Below are 24,089 nucleotides of genomic sequence, written 5' to 3'. Positions count from 1 at the left end.
ATTTTGGCAAATTGAGGATAGGGTATTTACATGATAATTGTTTACGTCAACCTAAAATAAAATTACGAGTGTTATACAATTTCTATTCATCACAATTATCAACCGATAGACGTCCACTGTTGGACGTAGGTCTCTTGAATTCAGCGGCTTCCTGTGACTTGCTTGATATCATCAGTCCATCTAGTGGGGGTCTTTCAACGCTGCGCTTTTCGGTGCGAGGTCGCCATTTCAACCTCTTGGCACCCCAACGTCTATCGATTTTTTTTTATCTATGTGCCCTGCCCCTTGCCACTTCAGCTTCGTAGCCCGTTGAGCTATGTCGGTTAGACTGGGAGCACACGAGCGGTGCGGCGCTGCAACGTTGTTATGTCGCAGCGGCGCCGTAGCAGCGTTGGACAGTGTCCTTTCTTGAGACGCATAAACAACTGAGCGGTGCTGCTCCGACGTTGCAACGCCTCCCCGCCCCGTGTCGGTGGTTGCAAGTCCGGTGCGGCGCCGGAGCGCATCGTGTGACATGCCACAGATATTTCTATGTAAGATGACGCAGCGACACCGCTCCGACACCGCACCGCCGCCGCAACACATTGTGTGCCCCCACTCTTACTCTAGTTCTTCTGCATGAATATCTATTTCTATTACTTTACTTTTAATTCGGTGAGATAAACTCCCGCAAAGTTCGCGCCTAACCCCGACCTCTGTCCTCGACACAACAGTTCTGTGTCACGATGTTTCGGAGTTGTCAACTCGGCAACTTCTGCAAAGTTTTGATGAATCAATTATGGCAAATTGAGGATGAAGTCTTAAGTTTTTTTATGTAAATAGTTGTGGAACAATGTGCGCTGAGGTGGCGTTGAAATACAAAGTGTATCTTTTTTTTGTAGTTTTTTTTTTGCTATTTTGGTTTTTTGGATTTTCTGGTATTTGATATTCCTAGAAATATATTTATATATATAGCGAAAGTGCGCTAATTTTTAGCTTTCCGTACCCTAAAAAGAAAAAGAACCCTTATAGGTTCACTTCGTTAACTGTCTGTCGTGTCTGTCAAGAAACCTAGAGTATTTGCCGTTGAACTAGAATCATGAGATTTGGCAGATCTTATAGCACACATACCTAAGGGAAAAAATCTTAAAAAACCGTGAATTTAGGGTAACATCACACAAAAAAGAATTAAATTGTGGTCATGAACTAATAATTAGTATTTTCAATTTTCAATGTGCATGAGCCTGACTCGCACTTGGCCGGTTTTTTATTATTAGAGAGCTAAAATACCGATATTAAAGTATCTTCATAAAGGTCTTTTACCTCATTATGTGCACATAATAATATTTGCACATTCATTAGAATATTTCTGCCATTTGGCTACGAAGCAATAAAAAGGTTTTCTCCCTTTCTGCGAGTCCTCTTATATTTTCCTTTTATGCTCTTCAAAGTTTCAGATATTAATGACTCCGTGTTCCTCGCGATAGTGGAGGACTGAGGAGTACTTTAATGCAAAAAAACCGGACAAGTGCGAGTCGGACTTTCACACGAAGGGTTCTGTATAAGATACTACGAGTATAATATTATGATGCCGATGATTTAGGTTTTTAAAAATCCTGTGGGAACTTTTTGATTTTCCGGGATAAAAAGTAGCCTATGGCCTTTCCCGGGATAAAAGCGAGACTTTCAACTTTTTTTTAAAATCCAATTTCCCACTACCTTTTAGATGTCGTCGTGCCATCGCGATCGTGCAGATGGCAGGTTGTGGCGCAAGATTGATTTTTTATCTTTAGTATGTACATATATTATTATTTTGTTTTAGAGATGTATAATTTTTATTCCTAAAGCAACAAGTTTCTCTAACCTTTAATTAACGGTAGAGCTTTAGTTCTTCCCACTTAGGGCGTTTGTGCACTCATCCGTATTCGGTTCGTATTCGTGTTTTTATGTAAGCAAAAAAAACGGATCACCGTATTTTTCTTACATAATATAAAACACGAATACGTTACATAATATAAAACGCCCTACGTTTCTAAATAAAACTATGAAAAACACCGATGATAGTCTAGTGATAATTCTATGAGTACCTAATCCGTTTTTACCTGCTGAGTACGGAACCCTAAAAAAATCTTCTAAAGAATTTCAATTTTTTTCAAAAGACGATGAATAAAGGCGCAACGACGCTGAATAGTCAACGGCTTAAAAGATTCATTCAGATTTAAATACGAATTTAGAAAGAATCTTGACGTCTTCATTAAGACGCGCCGAGTGCTTATGAAATTATGACTCCGCATTGAGTAGAACTGAGGTTGGTGACGATGAAGAGAATAATAATACTGACTCTTTGACTTTATGACTTTATCGTTCTTGTTTTAAGTCTAGTGTCGACTAAATACCTATTGAGTCTTTCTGCTAAGCGATTTAGAGCTTTATATAAAACTATTTAGGGTGTTGAATGGCAGAAAGGATAGTCATAGAGTTAGGACATTATTATATACAGAGGTTCGACGAAGCCGTCTACACAGCAATCGGGTGGTAAGTGCGCGACGAAGGAGGGACCCAAACTGGCCTGCGTAGATAGGGTCCTTAATCACCTATGTTTAAGGGTCGTTGTGATCGTCAGGTAGTACGAGATCTTCTCATTCTGTCGGGAGACCCATGCTCAGCAGTGAGCCGACGAATTTAGAAATAATCTAAGACGCGCCCGAGTGTTTATGAAATTATGACTCCGCATTCACTAGAACTGAGGTTGGTGACGACGAAGAGAATAATAATACTGACTCTTTGACTTTATGACTTTATCGCTCTTGTTTTGAGTTTATTGTCGACTTAATATTATATTGAGCTTAATGGAGTCTTTTTGCCAAACGATTTAGAGCTTTATGTAAAACTAATTAGGGTGTTGAATGGCAGTAAGGACTCCTATTGGCGTCCATTAGACGAAGGCGGAGATAAATAAATAATAATAAATAAATAAATTTTATTTCAGGCAATGAAAATACAACCCATAACAATATACACAGTATGAAGCGGATTAAATTAATATTAAAATTGAATAGAATAGAATATAAATGTAAAAAAAAAAAATGGAGCTAAGATAACCAGTCATGACATTATATTACACTAGCTAATACACTAAAAAATCACGTCAATCAATTGCTCCGTTGCGACATGATTGAAGGACATACAAACGAACCAACAAACAATCACACTTTCGCATTTATAATAAGGGTACCTACTGATAACAGACAGCTTCATCAATATTATTTAAATGCAGTGCAAAACACAGCCTAGGATTCCTATTCCTTCTGAACACTAAGAAAATGTTTCGTAAAACGGAAAAGTCAAATAAAAATAGCATTTGCGTTTTAAATCTCCGAGGATTTGTACGCAGGTGGGCAGGTACGCATGCCCAAGTGGTATTTATGCCCAGCACGTTTCCTTTAGGGAGCGCCAGACTGTGAATAAGCACTACTGACCACTTTGAAAGAGATTAAAGGGAATAAACCGGTTTAAACTGCTTTACATTTCTCTTCACAGCACTGTTAGATAATATTGAAGTGGGTGGGAGTGACGGAAAATCCTAAATCTTATTATTCGGTCTCCAAATGAACTTTACAGAAAGCTGCAATGTTCTTTTGGCTAAATACGCGTTGATTTTTTTATTAAAATAAAATAAAAATATATTTTTTTAATTCAATTAGACTTTTACAAGTATTTTTGAATCGTCAGCTGCATCTACCACGGGCTCGGTATTATTTTGTTATCTAAATATATAAAAGGAAAAGGTGACTGACTGACTGACTGACTGATCTATCAACGCACAGCTCAAACTACTAGACGGATCGGGCTGAAATTTGGCATGCAGATAGCTATTATGACGTAGGCATCCGCTAAGAAAGGATTTTTGATCATTCAATTCCTAAGGGGGTGAAATAGGGATTTGAAATTTTGTAGTCCACGCGGACGAAGTCGCGAGCATAAGCTAGTTATTCTTATAAAAAAGTTATGCTCTGAGTTTCTCTACGTGATCAAATCTGAAATAAGGAGATCCATAGATTAGAGAGAAGAAGCGGCCGAAAATAATGTACATCGACCTTTAGAAAGTAATAGATTTGTAGAGCGTTTTCCCTGTCGTTGAGACCGACAAAACGTCATACAGGTATGAGTGACAGAGATAACGCTCTACAAAGCCGAAATGTCATTCTAAAGGCCGATGTACATTACTTTCGGCCGCGTACTGGCTCGGCGGGTTGCGAAGCTGAATAGGCAGATGATAGGGGGGGGGGGGGGGGGGGGCGCTAGTCCGAAGAACAGATACATGTTGGGGTTCCAAGGTGCTGCAATGGCGACCTCTCATCGGAAAGCGCAGCCCACACTAGGTGGACAAACGACATCCAACGAGTCGCAGCAAGCCGCTGGATTCAGGCGGCGCAAGACCGCTGCGTATGGAAGTCCCTATAAGAAACGACGGATCGGGCTGTTTGGCATGCATAGCTATTATGACGTAGGCATCCACCACGAAAGGATTTTTGAAAATTCAACCCCTAAGTGGGTGAAATAGGGGTTTGAAATTTGTGTAGTCGCGCCGCGATTTTGAAAAGACAAGCCTCCGGGATAAAAGTTGCCTCTGCCACGCAAAAAATCACGTCGATCCGTCGCGTTACTCTGTTGCGACGTGATTGAAGGACAAACTAACAAACCAACAAACAAACACACTTTCGCGTTTATTATATGGGTAGTAATTCCTTGAAAATGGGATGGGCCACGTACCTAACCACCGCGCTGAGGCATCGACGCGTTTGAAGGTCGGGGCGGAACTTTAATATTTTCTTTCATCTAAATTGTATAAAAGGAAAAGGTGACTGACTGACTGACTGACTGATCTATCAATGCACAGCTGAAACTACTGGACGGATCGATCTGAAATTTGGCATACAGATAGCTATTATGACGTAGGTACCTGCTAAGAAAATATTTTGAAAATTCAACCCGTAAGGGGGTGAAATAGGAGTTAGAAATTCGTGTAGCTTCGACTAGCTTACGCTCGAAGTCGCGAGCATAAGCTAGTCGAATAATAAAAAAAACATCATGGTTGCCCTACAATCGATGCACTCGTTTGGCGCCGTGCCATATAATATACGCCAACTTAACGAAAACTGTTGTGATACGAATATGACGTACTCGAAATAGCGGGAGGATCGCCAATAACTCTTTCGTTATTAAATGTTATCAACTATTATGAAACTTGTTCATTAATACTTGTCTAAATATATAAAACTAGCTAATGCTCGCAACTTCATCCGCGTGGACTACACTTTCAAACCCCTATTTCACCCCCTTAGGGGTTGAATTTTCAAAAATTCTTTCTTAGTGGATGCCTACGTCATAATAGCTATCTGCATGCCTTTTAGCCCGATCCGTCCAGTAGTTTGAGCTGTGCGTTGATAGATCAGTCAATCAGTCAGTCAGTCACCTTTTCCTTTTATATATTTGTAGGCTCGCCGCCATTTAATTGTAAACACTTTGCTCATTGAACATCACGTCATCGCCCCACCGTCATTGTGAGAATATAAAAGCGGATGCGCAGTGTGTCACGAGACATTATTCGTTTGGCTTCGGCCAGAGGCGCTTCTCAGTGGATACTATGTGTGTCGTACTGTAGGTTTATTATCATTGTCGTTGTGACCTAATGTGGTTTCAGTTGTTTGAGGTTATACTACTAGGTTGTGAAAGGTTGCTGTGAGTGTGTTTTGGCGATCTAGACAGGTTGTTTATCGGGTGAGTCCTTTTGTATCGTTCCAATTTGAATTAGACAAACGTGATTGTTGTAGTTGATGTTAATTGAACTAATTGTGGTGTGCTAGGTTAGCTGGTTGGTCTGGGACCGGTATGGGGACATGGTGGAGCCGGTCGCTAGGTAGGGTTAGGTTTACCTACGTTACGTTACGCTAGTGGTTTTCACGTGTAATAAGTGAGTATTATAATGATTGTAATTGAAATTACTACCTTCTGATGTCGGCCATCCCCTTGTTCTCCGACATATTACAGTAATAAGTAGGTACTCACATAAAACTTCCAAAGTCAGGGAATCCTCCAGGGTATACGCGGGAAACCAAGGGTTGGAGACGCGGCAGACCAGCTGACGGCCGCTGTCCTCTCTTCGTACTCGCCACGTCATGATACTCTTCGTGACCTCGCCATCTACTTCCACCTAGCAAAAGATAAATAATTACCAACCCACCACCTCCCATGCAGTGGCGTGCAGCTCATAGAGGCTTAAAAGTACTGCATACCCAAGAAATAGTTAGGTAACCTAGATGAAATAGCTCAATGCTCATTATCCTTTATGACTTGCCCATAAGCAGGAACCTACCTATGTACTGCTTACCCTGGCTTTAAACTCTGTGAACGCCACTGCTCCCATGGCGTCACCAACCATGCGGTGATATGCGCCGAAACGCGGGAGGGCGCCCGTTAAGTTATGAACTATTGAAAAAACTGTTAGCTTATCTTCTAAATAAATAAAAGAAAAGGTGACTGACTGACTAACTGACTGACTGATCTATCAACGCACAGCTCAAACTATTGGACGGATCGGGCTGAAATTTGGCATGCAGATAACTATTATGACGTAGGCATCCGCTAAGAAAGGATTTTTGAAAATTCCACTCCTAAGGGGGTGAAATAGGGGTTTGAAATTTGTGTAGTCCACGCGGACGAAGTCGCGAGCATAAGCTAGTCTTCTAAATAAATAAAAGAAAAGATGACTGATTGACGAACTGACTGACTGATCTATCAACGCACAGCTCAAACTATAAAACGGATCGGGCTGAAATTTGGCATGCAGATAGCTATTATGACGTAGGCATCCGGTAAGAAAGGATTTTGGAAAATTAAACATCTAAGGTGGTGAAATAGGGATTTGAAATTTGTGTAGTCCACACGGACGAAGTCGCGATCATAAGCTTGTCATTCCATAAATCAATGTTTGAGGCCGATTTGACTAAAATGTACAAAATGCAAAGTCTTGATTTGACTCAAAATTAAATGTAGAAAGAATGCCGGCCGTCGGTACGCTCCGAGCTTGAAAGTATACCCTTTAAAAAAAAAGAATTTTCAAAACCGCTCAAGGTTCAAAACCTAATCGGGGAAAGGAATTTTTTGAAGTAGGTTCAAAAGTATAAATGTTTATTTTATTTAATTTAATTTATTTTATTTTGTAGAGACAAACAGTTACAATTAGATAAATAGATAGTATATGTATAAAAACACTTAAACCAAATATATATATATCTTAATATTATTTCTTTTATGATGGTACGGAACCCTTCGTGTGTAAGTCCAAATCGCAGTTTTTTCTTTATTTATAAAGATTTTAAAATGTTGTGCTATATATACCTGAGTCAAGGCAGAGTCCATCCGCTGTGAATTGATGAACCAGTCCATATTGGGGGCAGGCTTGGACCCCCGTGTGGTGCACACGAACGACCTCTCGTGGCCCGACCGACTCGGACCTCCACCCGTCACTCGAATATATTGAGGTTTCACTGCAACATTCAATCCAAGTCAAAGTCAAAGTCAAATTGTTTGGTACCTACTATTGTACACTTTCTGATTGTCAATATATATATTTGCTAGCTGATGCCTGCGGCTTTATCCGCGTGGATTTAGGGTTTTTAAAAATCCCGTGTGAACTCCTTGATTTTCCAGGATAAAAAGTAGCTTATGTCCTTCCCGGGCATTCAAGCTATCTCTGTATTCTCCGTATCTCTATATTCTCTCTATTAGTACGGATTATTATTGGGATATTATTTCACGACGGAGATTTATGTACCGTATGTACCACATTCCCATTGTATCTGTGGCGGTTGCCACAATATAAACTAGGTGGCGCTGTTCAATCGATGACATAGTCCCGAACAAATGTACCGCCGACAGTACTCGCACTAACAGAGTGTTCTGCAATCTGGACTATATATAGAAGTTTCAAGATACAACCGTCGGCCCAGCTGGCGCTACCGAGCACAACCAACCGCTCGGTGGGAGATCTCCCCTTTGGTACGGTAGAGCCTGCACATCGCTCTCGTACATATCTATCAGACATTAGGTACTATTTTAGATAAAGTAGATACCTAATATTATTGACCTTTTAAAATTTGTGTTTCAAATGTGTTAGAATAGCCCCACTAAAACCACTTCGATTATAAACTGGTCGGTAGGAAATGTTATACGCCTCTAGGACTTCCTAAGAGCGCTGTGGTCTTAAGGTGACGCAGTACGCTCGACCGAACCTGTTTGCTTTTCACTTGACATTGTATGAGAAAGGTGAGAGGCACGATGATTTTCACCGAAATCAAGGGTTTAGGAAAAGTATTTTTGAGAAAAAACTACTAGCTTCATGTTTACAAAGTATAGTTATTTCAACTAATGAATAAATAAACTATGTCTAATGTTAAATTCCTTTACAATTTTCATACCCCTAATCTTATTTATTAACGCCCAAAGTTGTCATAAATTTTGTGTTAAAATAGGAATCTTTTGAGGCTCGTAACTTAAAAACATTTTTTTTTTTAATGTTTCATATATCAATAAACCTAGATAATGACGAGATTGATCGATATAATATTTAGTTTTGAGCATACAATATCAAATAATGTAGTAATTACCCTCCTATGTTTGTATGAAGAAAGCACCGAACTGAGCCCACTTAAGGATCCTATTCAGTACTTACAATACAACTTAAGAGTGACGTCTCTAATCTGCGGCTGCAGTAGCGGCGGCTCCACCCTGCACTGGAGCTTCGAGCCCGACATCTCGCGCGCGAGAGCGGGCAAGTGTATCTGACAGACGGAACCCGCTTTGGTGACCGCTAGACGTTCCTTGCCACGGTACCAAGACACGTCCGGTGCTGGTTTACCTGGGGAATTCAATGAAATTAATTAATTTAACTCTAAATGCAGACAAATTATTATTGCAGATATTTGATATTCGAGAGGAGTGATAAGTCAGTACATTATTGTAAACTAGCTGACGCCCTCGACGTTGTCTGCGTGGAATTAGATTTAAAAAAAAATCCGGGATAAAAATTAGCCTATGTCATTCTCCAGGTCTTTAACTACACCCATGCAAAAAATGACGTCGATTCGTTGCTCTGTCGCCAAGTGATTGAAGGACAAACGTACCAACCAACAAATAAAACAAACCAACAAACAAATACACTTTCGCATTCATAAGAAGGGATTGAAATTCCTCGTTGCGCTGAGTTCTTGTGTTTCTTTGGGCTAATCTAAGAAATTACTGTACATAGTTTGATACGGTTTTCGCCATTAAAAAGATGAATTATCTAAAAAAGTTCACCGTCATCATGATCAACCTATCGTCATATCACTACTGGGCTCGAGTCTCCTCTCAAAATGAGAAGGGCAGGCCACAGTCCTCCACGCTCTCCAAGTGTCAATTGGCAGACTTAGCACACCTCTGAGAACATTATGGAGAACTAGGCATGCAGGTTTCCTCACGTTGTTTTGCCTCACCGTTAAAGCATACGATATTTAATTACTTGAAACGCACATAACTTCGTGAAGTAACAGATTTTTCTAAGAGGCTCGGGATTCAACATCCGACCTCTCAAATAGGAAACAGACGACTTAACCACTAGGCTTTAAACGACTTAAAACATTGTATCACAGTTATATGAACAGTTACAGGCATGGTGAACCAATGTAAGGTTTCACAATCATTCAGAACATTTGCAGATACACTTACCCCCAGACGCTTGGCATGATAATAGTAGATCTTGCCCCTCTCGGAATGGTCCCGCGATTGAGCCCAGGATCTCTCTACCTTCGGAATCGTATATTCGAGGTGACTCTGGCGGAACTGCAAACAGAAAACATTCATTCATTCGTTCATCTGAATGTATATTCGTGTGGATTTATGAATTTAAAATCACTTGGGGACTCTTTAATTTTCCGGGATTAAAAGTGACCTATTTTACTTTCTTCTGTACTACCACCACACAACACGAAACAGATCCCCAAAATACTCAGGAAACAAACACAACGCCATTATCCTTGGGACAGTACACCAAGAAGCTTATACCGTCCGTCAGGAACGGTCGGGAGGTGATCTGGAGCTAACCCCCCCCCCCCCACCTCCCTCACAGCGTGCCTATCGCCCAGTGACCATTACTTCCGCACTCCTGGATTACGGTATCATGCCAGCGATGAAGATCTGCAAGAACCGTCGAGAGATAATCTGGAGCCCCTCCCCCTCCCACTGCCTTCCCCCTTCTCCTCTACACCTTTTCCCTTCTTCTCCTTTTACTCAAATCATAACTCACCAATGACAGTAAGGTTGACCCTATAATTCCTAGTGGGAGAGTCAATATAGTCGATCCTGCATCTGTAGATGCCCTCGTCATACCGCGCCACCTTATCCACTGCAAGATGAGCTGATGATGGATCAGACTCGTTTAGCACGAAGTGTCCTGGTGCAGAACTCGCCAGCTATCACCCAGTGCAGTACACTGCAGACCTGGATTACGGTATCGTGCCAGCGATGAAGATCTGCAGGAACCATTGAGAAATAATCTGAAGCCCCCCATCCGTTCCCCCTTACCCCTACACCTTTCCCCCTCTTTCCTCTTCACTCAAATCATAACTCACCAATTACAGTAAGGTTGACCCTATAATTCCTGGTGGGAGAGTCAATATAGTCGATCCTGCATCTGTAGATGCCCTCGTCATACCGCGCCACCTTGTCCACAGCAAGATGAGCTGATGATGGATCAGACTCGTTCAGCACGAAGCGTGTTCTGGTGCCGAACTCGCCAGCTATCGCCCAGTGTACTGGCGGCCCATTTCTGAAGTCAACACTGTGGACAAAAAAAATTACTCAGTTCAGATTCAGTCAGGTTTTAGGTATGTGTGACTTGGTTTTGACCTCGGATATCAGTCAATTACGTTGAATAAGCAACGTTGACTATGTCGGTAATTGGATGGATGACTGACTTTGTAAGTAGGTACAAATTTGACTTTTTTATTTCTTAGAACCTCTGAATGAATTCGGTGTACAGGGCCCTAAGTTTCTGTCATCGGTCTGATATAAAATAACCAGTTTTTCAATCAAGTTGAAAAACCGAACCCAAAATCTGGCTACAGTCTTACCTGTTATTTTACAATTTTTTAAAAATTGGTCAAAAGCTGTTAAAATTAGATCAAGGACATCGAAGTCAAACACGTGTCTGCAGAATTTAATCGTTCAACTCGGAAAGCTAACGGAGTAAATATTAATATTTTCGGTTTCCCTTTTTACCGTTTTTAGGGTTCCGTACCTTAAAAGGCAAAACGAAACCCTTATAGGATCACTTTGTTATCAGTCTGTCTGTCGATCTGTAGGTTATTAAGAAACCTACAGGTTACTTCCCGTTGATCTAGAATCATGAAATTTGGCAGGTAGGTAGGTTTTATAGCGGACATTAGGGGAAAAATCTGAAAACCGTGAATTCGTGGTTACATCTTACAAATTAAATTAAATCGTGGTCATGAACTAAAAATTAGCATTATAAATTTTCGAAGTAAGACAAATATATCAAGTGGGGTATCATATTATGAAAAGGCTTCACTTGGGCATTCTAAAACAGATTTCTATTTATTTTTATGCATCAAAGTTTTTGAATTATCGTGCAAAATATCGAAAAAATACGACTGTAGTACGGAACCCTCGTTGCGCGAGCCTAACTCGCACTTGGCCGGCTTTTTTACGAATTTTAGAATAAATTACACCTATTTAGAATAAACTATTCGATTTTGACTTTAAGTTTAAGATCTTAGTCTTAAAGACGTTACTTTAGTAAAATCTACTACAATACTTTCCAGTAAAACTAAAGAGGATAAATAAAAGATACAGAACACGTTCAAGTGGATACAATTCATAACATCTCAAGTGCCGGTGCCAAATGGAGCTCACAGCCAGACGCGCTGACTCAGAACTGTTCAAACAACTCCTTGGAAAGGAAACGAAAGCCTTCCGTTTGGAAGCGCTCCAGTTGATTCCGTATCTAAAGAGATATTGTTTAGATCCGACTTTGAATCAATAACCCTAGATATAATACGTCCAAGCTGTATTATGTGTGCTTGGAAAAATTCACTTTATTTGTTGTCTTGCTTGATAAATAAATATAAATAAATAAATAAAATGATGGTGGATGCTTGACAAAATAAAATATCAATGTTTATTTTAAAGTTTTCAAAGGCCTGAACCTGGAGAGAGGCTAATTTTATCCCAGAAAATCAAAGAGTTCTCACGAGATTTTAAAAAATTTTATATCCACGCAGACGAAGTCGCGGGCATCAGCTAGTAATAATATATGAGAGATTGAAAGAATAGAAGCATAAATCTTATCACCCAGTCAAGTTCCGACAGCGGTCATATTTCACGGTGCAACAAGAGCTAACAAAGCTTAGATCTCCAGAACCTAGATATCAGGTGATCGTTAGGAGCGACTACCGTGGCAACTAACTCGCCGCTAACTGGCAGCAAGCCAAAAAAGGGTTACTTCAGACTAGAGACAACTTAATCTACCTACGACAACGCAGTGCGACAATTTTTATCGATGGTGAGTGTATAACGATTTTCAGTGAGATTTTGATACCTTATAGATACCTTAAAATTTATAATTTTAACAATTTTTGTATGTATGTTTATGTTAGTTTGTACTCGTAGTTTAATTAGTGTAATTGGCTTTATGGCCGTTCTAATTAAATAATAAATAAATAAATAATAATAATAATAGAATATCTGTATACATAAAATTCAAAATCCTGACTGACTGACTGACTTATAATATCAACGCACAGCCTTAACCGCTGCGCGCTGGTCCAAGAGACATGTTTGGAGGGTGTGTTTTTTCTATCCACTAAGAAAGGATTTTTCGAAATCCCACAACACACACTGACACAAACTAGTCTGGCCGTTATCAATCATCTTGACTTATCACTTACTTCACGTAGAGGTGAAATCTTCTTCTTCTATATATATATAAAAGGAAGAGGTGACTGACTGACTGACTGACTGACTGACTGACTGACTGACTGATCTATCAACGCACAGCTCAAACTACTTGATGCATCGGGCTGAAATTTGGCATGCAGACAGCTATTATGACGTAGGCATCCGCTAAGAAAGGATTTTTGAAAATTCAACCCCTAACGGGGTGAAATAGGGGTTTGAAGTTTGTGTAGTCCACGCGGACGAAGTCGCGAGCATACGCTAGTCATGATATAAAGATCCAATTTTGCATGTGAAAACAAAACTTTTTGTCGTGCGACATATAAGTAGTGCGGTCTTACCATAAAACTCTGTTAATGTTTCAGCGTTTCCAATTTATTGAGGCTTTTGTTCCAGACAATGCAATTTAGATTTTTGAGTTCTGTTCCTCTGAATATATCTGAGATAAACGAATAAGTTAATATTTTATCGGATGATTTACACCTATTCGTAGATGTAGATAACCGACTCATTAACGACTGGTTAATGAATCGGTTCTACCGACCGTTAGATACATTTTTAGGGTTCCGTACCTTAAAAGGAAAAACGGAACCCTTATAGGATCACTTTGTTGTCTGTCTGTCTGTCCGTCTGTCTGTCAAGAAACCTACAGGGTACTTCCCGTTGACCTAGAATCATGAAAATTGGAAGGTAGGTAGATCTTATAGCTGACATTTGGGGAAAAATCTGAAAACCGTGAATTTAGGGTTAGATCACACAAAAAAAATTAAATTGTGGTCATGAACTAATAATTGGTATTTTCAACATTCGAAGTGAGATAACTATATCAAGTGGGGTATCATGTGAAAGGTCTTCACTTGTACATTCTAAAACAGATTTTATTTATTTTTGAATTATCGTGCAAAATGTCGAAAAAATACGACTGTAGTACGGAACCCTCATTGCGCGAGCCTGACTCGCACTTGGCCGGTTTTTTTATTTACATTAAGAGAAATAATTAATACTTATGTAAACTTTCTTTAAATGATGTGAAACTTCTTAATAAGTAATTGCAATGGTGTAGAAGGTATTCAGCATTTCAATAAATTGTCTTTCAAACACCTGATGGAGTGAATGTTATAAAATAAAAATGTTTTTCTATTCGTCACCTATGTATTAGCGCATCGCCCCTAGATAGAGTTGAATTTTTGTACAATTATTTTCAGAACTTGCGTGAAAGTTTCCTTCATAGTACCATCACCTTAGAATAACCATGTCATATTTGAAGGGAATTCTTTTCATATTTTTTACTACTCTTATTAAACTAAACTAGCTTATGCTCGCGACTTCTTCCGCGTGGACTACACAAATTTCAAACCCCTATTTCACCCCCTTAGGGGTTGAATTTTCAAAAATACTTTCTTAGCGGATGCCTACGTCATAATAGCTATCTGCATGCCAAATTGCAGCCCGATCCGTCCAGTAGTTTGAGCTGTGCGTTGATAGATCAGTCAGTCTTCTCCTTTTCGTTTTATATATTATTTAGGATAATTTTGTCTATTTTTGGGACGTTAAATACTATAACCCTCTCAGAATTCCGTCGCATATAAAATTCACTATAATTATACACAAGCCATAAACTTATGAAAATCAAGACCATTTTTAATACGGTAAGTGTAAAGTGCACCGTTTTTCACTGCATGCAATTTAACCGTCTACCTTATTTCGTAAGTTAAGGATTCATGTATGCATCGCTGAGCGCTGGGATTCTTTCGCTGTACGCCAAGCTTGCCTGGATGTCGGCCAATGCTGTGTTATGACTCCAATCAATCTTACAGACTGAGTTACGGACTGTCTGAACCAAAAGTTATATTCGTAAGCTAAACTATATTAAAATACAATTTAAATTCTCTAAATAAAACACCTTTCAAAAGTTTTGGACTAAAATGATAAACAGAAATAAATGATATGGGAATAGGGATGGTTATCTAAATACATAAAAGGTGACTGACTAACTGACTGACTGATCTATCAACGCACAGCTCAAACTACTGGAAATTTGGCATGCAGATAGCTATTATGACGATATCCGCTAAGAAAGGATTTTTAAAAACTCAACCCCTAAGGGGGTGATATAGGAGTTCGAAATTTGTGTCGTCCACGCGGACGAAGTCACGAGCATAAGCTAGTCAAAATTTGTAAAGGTGACTTACTGACTGACTGACTGATCTATCAACGCACAGCTCAAACTACTAGACGGATTGGGCTGAAATTTGGCATGCAGATAGCTATTATGACGTAGACATCCGCTAAAAAAGGATTTTAGAAATTTCAACCCCTAAGGGGGTGAAATAAGAGTTCGAAATTTGTGTCGTCCACGCAGACGATGTCGCGGGCATAAGCTAGTCAGTGACTAATATTATAAATTCATGAATTGTGTTTGTTTGTTAGTTTGTTTTCTAATCACACCGTAACAGAGTAATAGATTCATGTGATTTCTTATGCAAAATTAAAGACCTAGATACAGGCTACGTTTTATCTCGGGAATTCAAAAAGTTTTCACGAGATTTTCAAATGCACTCGGACAAAATGGCGGGCATCATCTAGTAAATTAATATTTTTATTCACTATCCTGAATAATCTAAAAGCGGATTAAAAAAAATATATTTAAAGACTAGTTTTAGCTAGCTACTAGCCAAGATATATTGTGGCTAATTCCATTGTACACAATCTCTAAACTAAACTAAAATGGCACGTCTAAATCTATTGCTATCCCTTTCATAATGTTGCTTGCGGAAAAGGATGGCACTAAATTTAGACCTGTTAATTTAGTTTAGTTTAGAGATTGTGTACAAGAGAATCGGCCCCATTGTGTATTTTGCCATAAAATGAAAATTAATTTTTATAATTCTCGTATTTTTCAAAATTAACATAAATAGAATATGCTACTACTATAAGTGTAAAATTACCATACCAATATAAAACTTTAATATTCTTCAAACTCATATTCTCTCGCAAAATAATGACTCATATAAAACTTATGGTCCATGAACTATAAAAGTTATAGGAATATTTTTAATAAAATTGTTTTAAAGTGCATTGGTTTTTAACTGCATGGCGTTAAACTGTCTAGACTTACAGTACGCGGCCGAAAGTAATGTACATCGACCTTTTGAAGGAGATAGCAGATTTGTAGAGAGAGCGTTGTCTCTGTCGTTGAAACCGACAAAACATCATATAGGTAGGTATGAGTGACAGAGACAACGCTCTACAAAGACGAAATGTCATTCTAAAGGCCGATGTACATTACTTTCTGCCGAGTATTGTAATACATATATATTTAGCTATGGGTGCTAGAAATTCAAAGTTTAATTTTTATGCCATGACATAACATTTTTATAATCGGTTTTTCATTGATTTAATTTTTGACATCACATAGATAAAGCGTCACAACGCTTTCGCGTTTTAACCCCTATTTCACCCCTTTAGGGGTTGAATTTTCAAAAAGCCTTTCTTAGCGGATGCTTACGTCATAATAGCTATCTGCATGCCAAATTTCAGCCCGATCCGTCCAGTAGTTTGAGCTGTGCGTTGATAGATCAGTCAGTCAGTCAGTCACCTTTTCCTTTTATATATTCACAGATTCGGATCGGATGAGTGCGTGATCGCTCTTATAGTAAGTGATATTTAATTATTACTTAAAAACGCACATAACTATTTATCTTAATAATATTATAAATGAGAAAGTGTGGATGTTTGGATGTTTGTTACTCAATCATGCAAAAACTACTGGACGGATTTGCCTGAAATTTGGAATGGAGATAAATTATACCCTGGATTAACACATACGTTACTTTTTATCCCGGAAAATCAAAGAGTTCCCGCGGGATCCACGCGGACGAAGTCACGGGCATCAGCTAGTTATTAATATTATTTGTTACGTAGGAGTGCAATTATTATTGAAATTTATGTGGGTACTACGGATCAATTTAATGCCACCCTCGGGTATTCATTATTTGGATCATGTAACCAAAATGATCTTGAAACTACCAATTTCAGTTTCACTACACAGTTCATAATAGTTTTCATAAAGCTTGTTTACTGCTCAAATTATTATCATGTATTCATAACAAGGCAATATAAAATTCATATTATATCCCGTAATATTTTTAGTGTAAGCGTATGAAATATTTTCTAAAAATATTTCATAAAACCCTCGTAAAGTAAATCGTGCATTCACTTTATTTAATATTGCCGGGAAAAGTTGGGTGCAAAGCTATACATATAAAAGAAAAAGCTGACTGACTGACTGACTGATCTATCAACGCACAGCTCAATTTACTGTAGGGATCTTGCTGAAATTTGGCATGCAGATAGCTACTATGACGTAGACATCCACTTAGAGAGGAGTTTTGAAAATTCAACCCTTAAGGGGGTAAAATAGGGGTTTGAAATTTTCTATAGTCCAGCGCGGACGAAGTCGCGGGAAGAAGCTAGTTAGAAATATGAACTGAGTTAGATAAATCCTTTCTAACTGCCGCACTCAGAGTCGCTAATCGTTACTTAAGATTGAGTTTAAACGAGACAGATTTATGTGAGAGATTTAGCTGTGTCTCGTTTTAACTAAACTTAAGTAACGATAAAGCGACTCTGAGTACGGCAGCAAGAACCTCTTTTTTCAATTCTCAATTCAGTGTGTATTTTTTGAACTTTAAAAAATAATATATTTTACAGAGAGAACTTTTATATTCCATCAGCCGTGATTCTACAAAAACATGAACTCCTTTATATCTAGCTTTCTACGTCCAAGTAATTTTAAAGAAGAACTTCTATTTCCTGAGCGAGTTTATTGCGGCTGCTTTACGACTGTCCTGCAGTGTTATTACCTATAGTCTAAGAATTCACAGGTTTTTATCAAAGTGCTTTGTACAGTTCTCGCAATTCACGAAGACGAGTGAATTTTACTTGTGGTTACGTCGTTTACATGGGCAATGCGTAAGTGTGCGTGTCATCATCATCACCATGATCAACCCATCACCGGCTCACTACAGAGCGCGGGTCTCCTCTCAGTGTGAGAAGGGTTTTTAGCCATAGTCTACCACGCTGGCCATGTGCGGATTGGTAGACTTCACACACCTTTGAGAGCATTATGGAGAACTCTCAGGCATGCAGGTTTCCTCACGATGTTTCGTTCATCGTTAAAGCAAATGATATTTAATTCATTAAAACGCACATAACTCCGAAAAGTTAGAGGTGCGTGCCCAGGATAGAACCCCCGACCTCCGATTAGAAAGCGGACGTCCTAACCACTAACGCAAGCACTAGTGTGCGTGCATGTCGGACCAATCAGTCGCGAGCAAGCGCTCGCAAACACATATTTTACAGAACGCGGCATCGGCCTTTAGAATGACATTTCGGCTTTGTAGAGCGTTGTTTTTGTCACTCATACCTTTATGACGTTTTGTCGGTCTCAACTCTTGGAAAATAAAGTTTTTTTTTAAATACCTAAATCCTTCAGAACGAGGGCATAATCCAGTAATATTCGATTCTAAATATCTAAATGGAAAAGCTGACTGATTGATCTATCAACGGACACTTCTGGGCGAATCGGGCTAAAAGTTGGCATGCAGGTAGCTATTATAAGTATAACGTTGACATCCGCTAAGAAAGGATTTCTGAAAATTCAACCCATAAAAATAGGGGTAAATTAATAGGGGTTTGAAATTAAAATTAAAATCTACGCTGATAAAGATAAGCGTAAGCTAGTAAAATAAAATTATAAGACAAAACTGTCGAGAATAATTTTACTACTAAAAGCAGCCTATTACATCTTTTTAAACGTAAACTGTTTATTACCGCCTGACACAATAAAATAGCAATATTTATAGTTTGTTGAATGCGCTGTTAAAATTATAGGTGCTTTAATAAATTTTACTACGATGAGGTATAAAATGGTTCATGACAAAATATTCTCCATATAAAACAACATAGTTACCCATTTTCGAGTTAAATTTTGGCTCGTTTAAAACAATGAACTGGACCATTAGCTCTCGGTGTATTTAGTGAGTAGTTAATTTATATCTACTTAACCAATATTATTATCAGTTAGAATAAACAGTTGGTTAAAATAATTAAATATAGTAGTGATAGCCTAGTGGTTAAGACGTCGGTCTCCTATTAAGGGAGTCGGGGTTCGATCCCGGACACACACCTCTAACATTTTATGAGTTATGTGCGTTTTAAGCAATTAAATATCACTTGCTTTAACGGTGAAGGAAAACATCATGAAAGCTGCATGCCTAAGAGCTCTACATAATGTTCTCAAAGCTATGTGAAGTCCTTTTTAGGGTTCCGTACCTCAAAAGAAAAAACGGAACCCTTATAGGATCACTTTGTTGCCTGTCTATCTGTCTGTAGGTACACTGTAAATTTGTGGTTACACCACCCAAAGAAAATTAAATTGTGGCCATGAACTAATAAATAAATAAATAATTAGTATTTTCAATTTTCAAACTAAGATAACTATATCAAGCGGGGTATCATATCACCTGTGCATTCTAAAACAGATTTTTATGCATCATCATCAGTTTTTGAATTATCGTGCAAAATGTCGAAAAAATACGACTGTAGTACGGAAACCTCGTTGCGCGAGTTTGGCTCGTACTTGGCCGGCTTTTCTATTGAAAATAGCGAGCAGGCGGGTCATACTAGCTGATGCCCGCGACTTCGTCCGCGTGGATTTAGGTTTAAAAAAATCCTGTAGGAACTCTTCAATGTTTCGGGATAAAAAGTAGCCTATGTCCTTCCCTGGGATGCAAGCTATCTCTGTACCAAATTTCGTCAAAATCGGTTGAACGGATGGGCCGTGAAAGGCTAGCAGACAGACAGACACACACTTTCGCATTTACAATATTAGTATGGATATAATAATTTACCAGACAAAATTCGTAACGTAGACAATGAAAATTAATTTAACAAAAATATAATATTAAAAAACTTTTTATAAGATAAGGGTTACTATGCCATAATGATTTTCTAAACGACGCAAATAAAAATAAATAATAATATGGGTCTCCCTACTAAGGTCTAAGGACCAAATTGCGACACCCAAACTGGGTATCCATAATCCTACTTTGTACATAATATGTAGTATTGCAATAAATTGAAATTGAAATCTACTGGTACTAAGAATCTGCTCAACGTTTCTGACAGTGTAACAGTGTTACTCAACGGGAATGTTGTGAAATTTTAGGCACCTTGTGTCACAGTGTTACACACGGGGGTGTGACTCAACGGGAATAACCCGATACAAATCGCTAAGGTGTGGAATGCCCTTCTGGCGTCCCTTACACCTCATCATTGCTTAGTGTAGTAACTCATGTATGAGTATTTAATTGTAGTGTATAAATATCGGCTCGACCATCTCACTATCCACGTCTTCACTGTGCGGCGGTCCGAGCCCGACTGCCCGCCTCAGTACGATTACCCTCCCACGCACACTGCGTGGGGTGAGACTCGAGACGACAGTGTCTTGAATGTAGTATATGTGTTAGTATGAATGTAAGTTTGTATGTATTATTTGCCTGTATGCTACACTTAGTTTCGCAGGTATGATTATATCGTCAAGCGCAACCCCATCCGTCTATTAAAAAGAAAAAAAATTCACTACCAAAAATCCATGTGAAATCATGATTTAGTGAAAGTTTTCTACGCAAATAAATAGTAGATTTGTAATTGCAACTGACCAGTCATCCGACGCGACAAATAAGGGTTTTAATTAGTTACAAACAAGCTTTCTCGTTATAATGTCACACATAGCTGGACCAGTTAAATTTCATTTATAATTACATTGTTTACTATGCATCAGCAAATTCACTGATTCTAAATTATGGAATGCAAATAATTCGGGCGCAACTATGGAAATTTGGCCTGTCAAATAAGTGCCCAGAGAGCAAAATGTTTTGTGTAATTGTAATTTGTACGCATGGTTCTCGTATAACAGTTTTATAAATACTGATATCCAAATCATAGAAATAAACTAGCTTATGCCCGCGACTTCGTCCGGGTGGACTTCACAAATTTCGAACCCCTATTTTACCCCTTAGCGGTTGGATTTTCAAAAATCCGTTCTTAGCGGATGTCTACGTCATAATAGCTATCTGCATGTCAAATTTCAGCCCGATCCGTCCAGTAGTTTGAGCTGTGCGTTGACAGATCAGTCAGTCAGTCACCTTTTCGTTTTATTGCTTGGATTTGACTCGCTCCAGCAATGCAAGGGGCTGCAATTGCTTGTACAGTATGGTATAATAATATTGTAAATTGATAACTTGAAAAGAGCAACCGCCGACCGTTTCTTGCTGGTTCTTCTCGGTAGGAACAGCATTCTGAACCAGTGGTAAATAAAACTAGTTAACGATTCAAAAGCACTTGTAATAAGTCTACTTGAATAAAATATATTCTATTCTATACATTTAGAAGATAAACGAACGACACTACTCTTCAATAAAATTAAATTATGTTAAGTTGGAGTCAAGTAAAAAAGCAGTATATCATGTATAATATACTGCAAGTTATCTTGGCTGGCATCCAGCTAAACTTGGCGCTTAATACGAGATTTTCAAAGTTCACCGATGCTTACATGAATTCTAAACTTACAAGTTACAACTTCTGGCAGCTAAATTACATGCAGTGACGAATAGGTAGCTCTATCACTACACCTGCTATAAATGCGAAAGTGTGTTTGTTTGTTGGTTTCAGTGGCGTGCAGCTCATAGAGGCATAAACGCACTGCTTACCCTCATTGTAAGAAATCAATGCTTACTTTTTCATTATAACCTGCCGTAAAACAAGTTCATACCTAAATGCATACCCTGGCTTGAACTCATGTGCACGCCACTGGACTTGGTTTGTTGGTTTGTCCTTCAATCACGTTGCAACGGAGCAACGTTTGAGACCTGGAGCCCACAACAAACTCAGCCGGGTATTCTTTTTAACCGACTTCAAAAAAAGGAGGAGGTTCCCAATTCGACTGTATGTTTTTTTTTTTAATTATCACCACTTCACAAAATCACTTAGAACTAACACAAAGCTGTTAAGCAACTCATTTCCAAGCTTTCTTATCATTCAAATAATCCTTTACATTACATTGGAATGGGATTTTTCTAACTTTTCGAAGTTATGTGCGTTTCTCACTGGTGTCGCGTCAGTAATATTATTGCATCGAAATACAGTCAGTTAGTTTCCTGGATTAAGAAGCGATTCGAACATCCCAAACCGAACTGGTTGGAGTGAACACCTTGTAGAGCCTAGAATCTAGATTGTATACTACTAGCTGATGCCCGCGACTTCGTACGCGTGGATTTAGGTTTTTAAAAATCCCGTAGGAAATCTTTGATTTTCCGGGATAAAAAGTAGCCTATGTCACTCTCCTGGTATTTATCTATACCCTTGCAAACGTAATAATAACGTCAATCCGTTGCACCGTTGCGACGTGATTGAAGGACAAACCAACAAACCAACAAACAAACACACTTTCGCATTTATAATGAGGGTATTGATTGGGCTTATTTTAGTTTTTATCAAATAGTTTGGTAAGTTTGTAATAGATTAGTTATAAACTAGCATTTTCGACTTTGTCCGCGTGGACTACAAAGTCAAAGTCAAAGTCAAATGATTTATTCAAAATAGGTAATAAATTACTCGTATTGATGGTCTGGTATGGTGTTAGATTTGTAAGATATAGTGGTGATAATTATTACGCAAACTTAAAACTAAAGCTACGAGGGTTCCAAACGCGCCCACAAATTTCAAACCTCTATTTAAACCCCTTAGAGGTTGAGTTTTCAAAAATCCTTTCTTAGCGGATGCCTACGTTATAATATATATCTGCATGCCAAATTTCAGCCCGGTCCGTCCAGTTGTTTGATATGTGCGTTAATAGATCAGTCTGTCAGTCAGTCACCTTTTCCTTTTATAAAATTAGATTTAGATATTTACTTAAATTTGTACAAACAGCATTGGTTTACGAATTCTATTCTATAACTACTGGAACTGTATTGTCAGTGGAACTTATTTTCTTTTCGAAAAGCTAAAGAACTGTTAAATTTTATTATATACCTACTTTTATTGTTATAAAACTAGGTATGTAATATTTTTATTGTTGTTGGGCAGGGCACATAGTTTGAAAAACCGATAGATGTTGGGGTCCCAAGCGACCTCACACCGGAAAGCACACCGTTGGAAGACCTCCCCCACTAACTGGACTGACGACATCAAACAAGTTGCAGGGAGCCACCTTAAAATGAGGATAACTAGAGGTGCCTGGGATCGAACCCTCGACCGCCCGAAAAGAGGCCGATATTTTAACCACTAGTCTATGAATGAACTACCAATCTCCAATTATTAAGCAGCCTCTCAAGAGATCATACAACCAGTAAGGGCCTCTGGCATTCGTCCAACAACAAGCGGAACTACCCAAATACAAACAGCATTGGCTCGCGAATCCGATATTCTATAATAACTAGCACTGTATTGTCAGGGGAACTTATTTTATTTGCGAAATACTAGAGTAATGTATTTTTTTTTTCATTCCATTACAAGCTAGCCCTTTACTGCGATCTCACCTGATGGTATTTAAATTTAATTGATGTTGCAATCTAAGGTGGAAGGGGTGTGGTAGTTTTTACTAAATCCATATGTCATTGTACCGACTACCGGAACACTAAATCGCTTGGCGGCACGTCTTTTCCAGTAGGGTGGTACCTAGTAAAGGCCGTAGTCTCCCACCAGACCAGACCAGAGACAATTTAGAAATTACTAATTGCCCCTGCCGGGGATCGATCATCGAACCTGGAACCTAGCTCACTTATAAAACCACAATGCTCACTACTGCGCCAGGGAGGTCGTTTATCTTTTACTAGGTTATGCTCGCGACTTCGTCCGCGTGGACTACACAAATTTCAAACCCCTAAACCCTCTTAGGGGTTGAATTTTCAAAAATCCTTTCTTAGCTGATACCTACGTCATAATAGCTATCTGCATGCAAAATTTCAGCCCGATCCGTCTAGTAGTTAGAGCTATGCGTTGATAGATCAGTTAGCCAGTCACTAAACTAACAT

At 38.8% G+C, this 24,089-nt stretch overlaps 1 protein-coding gene across 2 annotated transcripts in view; it reads right to left on the bottom strand.

Moving 5' to 3' along the window:
- Nucleotides 1–24,089, bottom strand: part of LOC117990433 (basal cell adhesion molecule-like) — a 146,092-nt gene that overhangs the window by 49,311 nt on the left and 72,692 nt on the right. For both annotated transcript variants that reach the window (XM_034977872.2, XM_069504689.1), the window contains 5 exons: nt 10,650–10,858; nt 9,748–9,861; nt 8,714–8,899; nt 7,381–7,529; nt 6,049–6,193 (listed from right to left, as the gene is read on the bottom strand). In XM_034977872.2, the coding sequence (XP_034833763.1) occupies nt 6,049–6,193; nt 7,381–7,529; nt 8,714–8,899; nt 9,748–9,861; nt 10,650–10,858 (803 nt within the window). The remainder of the gene's footprint in view (nt 1–6,048; nt 6,194–7,380; nt 7,530–8,713; nt 8,900–9,747; nt 9,862–10,649; nt 10,859–24,089) is intronic.

Source organism: Maniola hyperantus, chromosome 18 (genome assembly GCF_902806685.2).
Source record: "Maniola hyperantus chromosome 18, iAphHyp1.2, whole genome shotgun sequence".
NCBI classification, from domain to species: Eukaryota; Metazoa; Arthropoda; class Insecta; order Lepidoptera; family Nymphalidae; genus Maniola; species Maniola hyperantus.
The sequence above is the reverse complement of the archived record's forward strand: the minus strand, read 5'-3'. Positions and strand labels throughout refer to the sequence as shown.